This window comes from Centroberyx gerrardi, chromosome 8 (genome assembly GCF_048128805.1).
Source record: "Centroberyx gerrardi isolate f3 chromosome 8, fCenGer3.hap1.cur.20231027, whole genome shotgun sequence".
In the NCBI taxonomy this organism is placed as follows: domain Eukaryota; kingdom Metazoa; phylum Chordata; class Actinopteri; order Beryciformes; family Berycidae; genus Centroberyx; species Centroberyx gerrardi.
This window is the reverse complement of record NC_136004.1, coordinates 23,934,975-23,943,940: the sequence shown is the minus strand read 5'-3', so window position 1 is coordinate 23,943,940 and position 8,966 is coordinate 23,934,975. Positions and strand designations below refer to the sequence as shown.

Sequence of the window (8,966 nt, the reverse complement as noted above, 5' to 3'; positions counted from 1 at the left end):
AAGGATTTACAGTAGAAAAAATAAAGATAAGATTGAAATCATCCCATGAAAAAATGTCCTTCAAAAGCTTTTTCAAAGACCCTCATGTACCATGATACTAAGTTGTTTTTCTCCTTTCACAGAGCACTTGTGCTTTGTTATGTCCTTTGGTGAACTTTGGTCATTTTTCCTGTGGCCATGGGTTGAAATTGTTTTCCAGAGCAATTCATGTAGTTGATAAAAGTGTTAAAATAGACCTTGCATTTGACATCTTGGTTTGAGAAACTCAAGTTCTGCACATAGGAGCCACTTAAAGATATTCCAGTGACTCTCAGCAGTGTTGGTCTTTTTCCAGTTCGAGCTGATACCCTGTAAGCATTGAATTGACAGAGAGTGAACTGGCAAGGTTGTTTTAGTTTAGTTTTGACTCATTTGGTCCTGGTAGTTCAGCTTCAAGATGACAAATGAGCTGGTGAAGATGTTCACTCCTGTTGGAGATGATGTTCAAAATGGACCCTTGTCTGTTCAGGTCAGTTTCTAGTTGGAACAGGTGTTGATGTTCTTTCCGTCAGCAGCGTCCTCCACTAGTGCGAGGTGGTAGTCAGTGGAGAGTGTGAAGTGGGACACGCAGCCAACCAACCCTCCCATGTACTGTCTGTTGGTGTGTAGCGCTATTTCCTTCATGCCACCTTCACAGGGAGATGAGAGGGAGAATAATGAGACATAGAAGTCAGCATTATTGTGATATGTACATATATGTATATGTGGGGTCATCAGATGTGAGCTCCACCTACCAACATATAATGGCCCGTTGATGTTGAGTTGTCTCATCTTGCCAGATGACCTGCCTGTCTTTGCTCCATAGTCATCCACTGTCAGCTTCCCTGACTGTCCGTCCCTGGAGAGGTGAGGGAGACTGGTGAGCTGATCATCAAACTTGAGATACATTACAAAAACACTGGTTTATAATTCCTGGAATGGCACAATAGCTTGCTTTCACTTGCACTATTTTGCATCCCCAACTGAATTACATGTTTTATTTGAACTAATGTCCTGCAGCGGAACGGACAGCAGAATGCTTTCTAAGAGGGATGCAAAATGGCCTCTGCGTTATGGCTACAGGTAGCAGCTGCAAAATCAAGTGAAAGCAAAGCATAGATGTGTTACTTCTCTATCCTTCATGGGAAAATGTACAGTAAATGACAGTGTGGGAACATTTCCCAAGTGAAAAGTGAATGTGTTAGTGCTTACCTGACAGCTTTGACTCTGTGCCACTTCCCATCACTAAAGGACCCGTTGACAATGATGTTAGCCATGCCACTGCCCAGGTTATAACTACAGCAACATGGAAACACATGTTAATTAGTTTACCTGAGTTCACAATCGCACAGCACTCCACAGACAAATCCTGGTGCTGACGTACAAAGCTGCCACTGGATCTGCACTTCCATAACTCCAGGTCAGGGTCCAGTCGGAGACTCCAGGCCGTGTCTTTGCTCTGCTGCCACTGGGTGCTTAGCTCTCCCTGCCCAATGGTGGAGTGAGCGTCCCACTCCATCATCTTCCTCTTCTACTTGCTCTCAATTTGCTCCTGTCTTTTTAAAAAAAACACTCTCTACCTTTTCTCCCTAGATCATATTTCTTCACCTGGCACAGGGATGGCCATGGAGAACCAGGAGGTGTTGGACGTAGGGCTGCGGGGGGTTCGGCCGCACCACAATCATCAGCTTTATTGGTGCTGGTCTCCTGGTTTATGTGTCAATATGCAATTACGCACGGTTGGCTCTCCATTTTAGGCACCGCATTTGAGGACAGCGAGTAAATTCACAAAGGCGATGACTTGCTTTCACAACACTTGATGTGTAGGCTGTGAACTGTTACAATCCTTTTAAACATGAGATTATTAAAATCGTGTCCGACTGTGAAAGTAAGGAAGATGAAACGTCTCCCACAAGTAACAGCCTGAAGGGGCTTCAGCAGCAAAAGGAAGCAACACCAGAGAAGCCTTTTTGATTTTATGTTGAAAAACATGCATTTTGAGCAGTTTATGTTTCACACTGTTTTAGGCATGAGCTTTTGGATATCCTCAATAACAGTTGTGGCATTTTACTTACTTTTACTTGAACTAAACATAATTTTTGGGCTGAAGTCAATTTCCCACTGCAACGCACTGAGCATCGAATGAAAATTACATTTTATGGGCTACCCCAGTCGTTCGTTTGGACATTTATTTGTATTCATCTATGCAGAATAGATAAAATACAGTGATTTCATAAAAGTTCCCACATGTTTTTATGCATGTTTTAATAATCCAGACATTTCAGTCTCCTGGATGATCTCCATTCCTGATGTTAATAGTCTATACTTGAATTTATTTTGCCTGCTATGGAGAAATATTCCAGACATTGAGAACCATGGAGAATGACAAGAGTGTGAAAGGACACACACACGCATACACACTCACACATATCATACTGACAAACATATACACTACGCTAAATGAAAACAGAAGAATGTATTTTTTACGCAAACCAATCTTATAAAATTATTCTCTTAAAATTCACCAAAAACTGCTCATTTAAGGAGTGCAATGCAAACATTTCTCCTCGCCCCTCCCCAGCCAGACAGGACAGCAGCTGATTTCACTGATTAGTTCCTCGCATACACACACCTGAAGATTAGTGCGCCATCCTGAAGCCCCATAGACAGGAAGTCACTGTTGGGTCTCATTGGACTCTCCCCTCGCCATAGCAACAGGCCATCCTTGGCTGTGCTCTTAAAACGCATGAAAAGGTTGTTCCTGGCCCCAGACACCCTGAGGACACGGAGAAACAAGTAACGAAAGGAAACACTTTAGTCGGGTTCAAACCTCAAACCAGCATATTTCTGATATATTATATAATTTTCTTTCTTGCTGGACAAACTGAGGATAGCCACCTGCCTTTCTTTTTCCACAAAATTATGCAGCAGGAGACTTTGGTGTGTGTGTGTGTGTGTGGGTGTGTGTGTGTGTGTGTGTGTGTGTGTGTATACACTGTGCCTTTGCACATCGGTACATGTAATACATGACCTTTTCAGAATTTGTATTCCTAGAAAGTTAAATGTGGTGATGTCATTGGAGTTGAAGGGACCTTTAAATATTCAAAGCAGAAACAGTATTATTATTGTTATTATTAGTTTTATCTCAGAAGTGTTTAAAGACCAACCTTTTCAGGATGTCTCTGTTGTCGTAGGTCAGGTAGCTTCGGCCAATGAACTGTGGAATCTCAATGGCCTCAGTCACAGCTGGTTTGGAGAAAACATTGCACTTACTTATTATCATCACAAGGTGGCAGCATGAGCATGTATCCATGAGCTCAGGCCAACCAACTACATACTAACTTTACAGTGAAGCATTACCAAAAAGATATGAGGGTAAAAAAATATGAATATTATATTAATGATGAAGTTTATTAAGGATTTGTTTGTTTTAAGGTTTGTTAATTTCTTAAATTCAGTAATTTCTTTCAGTAACTGCTTTTTAATTCATACTAAAAGAAAACTTACTGTTCAAACAGTAATTTCCACATTCTGTTCAGCGAAAGCATTAAAAAAAAGCAAAAAAACAAAAAAAAACAGAGAAGGCACAGATAGGCTTAAGGGATTAAGTTGTTCAATACATTACATTATATTGAATTACATGACAATGGACAAAACACAATATTTAATCCCTGAGAGCAGGAGAACACAGCTTAGAAGGGAGAAAGATCTGGCTTCATGGTGAAAAACAAATATTAGATACTAACAAAATAAATCACACATTAGTCACTGCTCTGATTAATTTCTTAGACAATGAATTATAACTTGAGTTAACTGCTATAGTTCTGCTCTTATTCCTCACTGAATTGTGCACAAGTCTCTATTCAGCCATAAAGAAGTACTCAAGTGTAAGACGTGTACAGTTTTAGTTTCACTGTATCTACAACAGACAGACATGGCAAAAACAGAAACAAATTCTCAATAGCTGTAGAAAGCACATGCCAACAGTTTCAAAACATTCTTTTTCATAAGCATCACATAAACCATACACAGCTTACAGTGACCAGTTGATCCCTGATGCTCATTAATCACAATCCAACACACTGTGATATGGCAGTCCTTCTTAAGTTAACCTGCTTCTACACATATTCACGTTGCTGAACGCGTATAATTCTGCTGCTACTGCGTCCCGTCAACCTGTGGGACGTTCACTGCTGGTAAACACTTCAACTTTGGTTCTGCTCTGTATGTGAATTCGTAGTATTGTGCGAATGCCTGTGAAACTCAAGCACACTTGCCTAATGTAATGTAGCGAGCAACTGGGCAGAGGCATCAATGCCAAGTATAAGTGTGTGACGATCTTACATAAATAAATGGTTACATTATGACCAGAGTGTTTGCTGACTGAATAACAAGCCGGATAGATGCTGCCTTTTAAACTGTGGATATTTTTACAGACATTAACCTTTTTTCTATGCTTTATAATGTTTTTCAGTCAAGTTTGAATCTCTACTAATGCAATCACATTCGTTTTTTTTCTTGTAACTTTCTATAGCAGTATTACACTTTACCCTTATACACATTTGTATGTACAGTGAGTTATAGAAGGAGTTGGGCAGTGAGCTGAAATTACAGTTTTCTTTTTTCTGTCAACTCATCGAAGGAGTAATATGGATTTTGTATCAAAAGATGAGTTTGGGGTATAAGAGCAAAGTGCCACCTTTTCATTATGGGCCTTTCTTGGCCTCTGTGTCAAAAACTGTTCAATGTCATTGGCAAAGAAACCCAACTTTAGCTCACTGTACCAAAACAAAAGCCATTAACTGTATATTGTGTAAAAATAAGACATTGAAGCACATGCGGCTGACCTTTCTGGCAGTGCCTGCCGTCGTACCCTAGGGGGCAGTCACACTCATATCCATCCCACTTTGGCCTGCAGGTCCCTCCGTTGGCACAGGGGTTCTCCACACATGGGTGTGGAGCGTTCGCTATGTTAACCCCACCAGCAGAACCAGTTGCTATTGGGATGGTGCGGTCATTGAGTATCAGCTGGGGAGGTGAAACGACATGAAAGGTGAGAGGAGAAAAGACAGAGAGAGAGATGGTAGAGATGGGAGAGAGAAGAACAGAGCCAGAGAGAGAGAGAGAGAGAGAGAGAGGAGGAAGGAGAAGCATGAAAAGGTGTAAAAATTCACTGTGAAACTTGTCATATCTTATCAACATCAAGTTTATTGCTGTATAGATGGGATGATCCTCCTCTTCAGAACAGATGTTCATTAAACTGTTTCTGCCTGGGAGGCAAATTTAAGAAATTCAGTTATTGCCCTGACACCCAGGCTGGTGTAAACATACAGTGGGCTCCAATTCAAAGTTGGTGCATGTACACTTGCATCCTTCAGCCAAGACAAAAACTACGTGAGACAACATCCTCGTATTCTGAACTAAAGATTGTCTTTTTGCTGTCTACTCATCACCAGTGTAATGGATTTGAAATGTATAGTCATACCTTTTGAATTGTTCCAGTGAAGGGCTGTAGCACACCTGCAGTGCTCTTGGTTTTATCATATGCTGGTACTCCACCGACATAGAGAGGAGAACTGCATTTAATCTGAGTGAATGCTCCCTTAAGAGAGAATATGACAGAGGGATATAGATGAATTACGTCAAACATTCAGAAATTAATATAAATGAAAGGAGTCATACCATATAAAAGCACAATAGCATTTAAGGGGGCTATTTGTTTTGCTTATCAAAGACTTTGTGACTGCTGGTCCATTTGCATAGTTGTATGTCCCTTTAGGGTTGATGCCTTCCATTTTCTCTTTATATGGAGTGTCACATGAAGCATGCTGAAATTTGTCAGTTTAATTTTGCTTTGCTTAGGGATTCATGTTTCACCAGGCAGCACTCATTTGAATAAAATGGTTGTTTTTTTTTAAATTGATTCGCACTGATGCTCACTTTGCCCCTCAACAGTGTGTATTTGGGGAATAACTACGCAAAGTACTTTTGAAAGTTGAAATTTTGCTTGATGGATGGTATGTATACATAGATTCTGGATTAAGCAGTGGAACCTACTGTAAGAATTGGGAAAAGGTCTTAAATCATGGGGTCTATGGGGTATGCATGTTTGTCAGTAACCAAGGAAACATTAAACTTCCAGATTTTGGTATGGAGAGTTTGACATGACATTCTCTTCCATACAAATAGATAAAAAGATAATGGTCCCTTTACTCCTACTTGGGAAATAAGCATGCATAAGATACAATCTAGAAATCCAAATACATGAACCACTCAAGTTTAGCTGCCACATACAGCCAATTCCTGTATCAAAAGCTCAGATAATACATCTCATCTACAAAAAAAAGTCTTAAATCCAACAAATCACTCACTGTAAATAAATGTGATGGCAGGGGAACCACACTGCACGTATAATTTTACGCCTTTAAGCAACACATAAAAGCAGAGATAAATGCACCGAACAAGTGGCAGAATTGAAATACCTCTGCAATTGCTTCCGTCGGCCTCTGGTTGTCCACCTGCAGGATGCCGCTCTTTGCTGTCCGAGAAACCCTCAGCTCGTGCCACGTGTCCATACTAATCTGCTCCTCACTCCTACAGGACAAATCATCACATACATACACGGCATCTAGTCAGAAACTACAGAAAAAGAGTGCAAAATGGCGTATTTCATAGCAAGAAAACAAAACAGAAGTGGAAGTTTAAAGCTCCACTGTCACACCAAAGACATACAATTAATTATTTCTTTTTTACTGACACAGAACAGAGTCCATCTGTACCTTATCACAGCGCCTCCAGAGCCGCAGTCAAATCTGAGCTCCACATATCTGTCCACCAGGCTGATGGCCAGGAAGTCTCCGCTGCCTGCGTCATCGCTGTACAGCAGCGTCCCGTCGGGCGTCGCCGGCCGGAACGTCAGCTCGAACTCCATGAAGGACAGATAACTCTGGGAGGACTGAGGCCACGGGACGACGGCGTAGGAAAACACTGTCGCATTGAAGAGGGGCAGCGACAGCGAGAAACCTGAGGGGTGGTGGGGAAGTGATGGGGGAGAGGAGGAGAGAAAGATGAGATGAGATGAGATGAGATGAGATTACACTTCCATTTTCATAGAAATTTGTTTTGCAACCAGTGCCAGAACAACATACATCACACATCACACCAAACGGGTAAGATCACAAGACTAAAAACAACCAAAAACAATATTGCACTAAAAAATTACAGTGTCCAGACAAGATACATATTTCTCACCCTGCCTCCTGCCTCCATAGACCAAGTCTTAAAAGTGTGTACATGTGTGCTTATATGTGTATGTGTGTACTTGTGTATGCCTATGCAAAGACCTAACGTGAGTCCCAATGTTGGTTTAGAGTCCTTAGTGACTAGTGACTAAGTTCTTAAATGTGTTCTTTTTACAGTTCAGCAGTCTAAACCACTTCCCCGTAAGAGCTGATATTCGTCATGTAGGACGTGGGAAGGGTCCAGAAAAATGTTGTCTGCCAGTCTCAGAAAGAAAGAGCACAGGCAGGAAAATGAGGAGGAGGAAGATAGGGGAAAGGTAGAATGTGCAGGTGATATTGTGTGGAAGCAGGTCTTATTTTCACTCAATCCCTTTGCCTCCATATAAGAAATAATAATCCTTATTTCAACCAATTTTCCCTCATTTTGCACTCTACACTGAGGCCCTTAAACTGTTCAGTAGCTACTTTAGCTCATCTAACTACAACAAAGGTCTGTGCAACAATGTAGGACAGCCATTATGTTGGATGAAAGGACAAGGGGATTTTACTTTCTGCCTTCACAGAGTGCACCTCCGAAACTCCTGCTGCAAACCCAGACAGGTGTGTGTGTGTGTGTGTGTATGGAAGAGTATTAGGGCCATTGTAAGTGCATTTTTTTGCAGTGAATTGTATGTGAGGGGGGGTAATATTCTGAGAGAAAAATGAGAAATTTGAGAGAAAAAAACTGCGAGAAAACATTTCTGAGATTTTGAGTTTTTTTCTCACAAATTTCTGAGTTTTTTTCTCGCAAATTTCTGATTTTAATCTCAGAATTTCGGAGGGTTTTTTTTCACAATATCACCCACCTACAATGTCCCTAATGCTCTTCCGTAGCGTGTGTTTGTGTGTGTGTGTATGTGTGAGAGAAAGAACAAGGAAAAGAGAGAGAGAGCACAAGCACCGACTCACTCTCTTCGCAGAGCGTCCCCCTGAAGCCGAGCGGACACAGGCAGATGTAGCCGTCGGCACGGTTGGCGAAGCAGGCCCCTCCGTTGGTGCAGCTGACCAGGTCACACACACTGTCGCTGCACTCACCTGGCACACAGCAGATTAGGACACACACATATGAAGAGACAGACCCGGCATACGTGCACTGTACATAGATACCGATGAATAAAGCAGGGTTTCAATGGTTGTATTATTTCTAAGGAGTGCACATGCTCCAAAATTGGAAAAAAAAAAACACAGAGACACAGAGAAGAAATTTAGGAGCATGAACTGTGAAATAATTCAAAAGGCTGATGTCTATTTTGAATAATAAGTTGCATCTCATCTCAACTTTCTTTTTCAATTTTTCAATTTTTGAGCTAGCATGAATTTATTTTAATAACATGGGAACACTGAAGAACCCTGGAAAGACAAATACATACACATCCACCCACAGATACAGATACAGACACACACACACACACACGCACACACACACTGATGTAGACAGGCAGAAGTACAGAGCTTATTAAAAAAAATGAACCCAGAATTTGTCATACATGCCTGCTTCCCGCTGCACGGCCAAACTGGCCAGAGTTTATTAATTTGTTATGCCATTTAATTCCCCTCAAAAGCAATTTTTCTGTCATTGTGATTCTAATTTTAGAGGGTAATGATGATGACTTTGTTGGCCTTTTTTACACAAGATGATGGTAAGTTGTTTTTCCACATATCCCTACC

The 8,966-nt window shown here is 41.2% G+C and overlaps 1 protein-coding gene across 4 annotated transcripts in view; it reads right to left on the bottom strand.

Annotated features, from left to right (window-relative positions):
* Positions 1 to 516: 516 nt before the first annotated feature.
* egflam (EGF-like, fibronectin type III and laminin G domains) overlaps positions 517 to 8,966 on the bottom strand; it is a 37,675-nt gene continuing 29,225 nt past the window's right edge. For all 4 annotated transcript variants that reach the window (XM_071917993.2, XM_071917992.2, XM_078285305.1 and 1 more), the window contains 11 exons: positions 8,208 to 8,333; positions 6,798 to 7,041; positions 6,501 to 6,612; positions 5,504 to 5,620; positions 4,866 to 5,046; positions 3,526 to 3,549; positions 3,186 to 3,264; positions 2,651 to 2,794; positions 1,231 to 1,314; positions 774 to 877; positions 517 to 668 (listed from right to left, as the gene is read on the bottom strand). In XM_071917993.2, coding sequence (XP_071774094.2) covers positions 517 to 668; positions 774 to 877; positions 1,231 to 1,314; positions 2,651 to 2,794; positions 3,186 to 3,264; positions 3,526 to 3,549; positions 4,866 to 5,046; positions 5,504 to 5,620; positions 6,501 to 6,612; positions 6,798 to 7,041; positions 8,208 to 8,333 — 1,367 coding nt within the window. The remainder of the gene's footprint in view (positions 669 to 773; positions 878 to 1,230; positions 1,315 to 2,650; positions 2,795 to 3,185; positions 3,265 to 3,525; positions 3,550 to 4,865; positions 5,047 to 5,503; positions 5,621 to 6,500; positions 6,613 to 6,797; positions 7,042 to 8,207; positions 8,334 to 8,966) is intronic.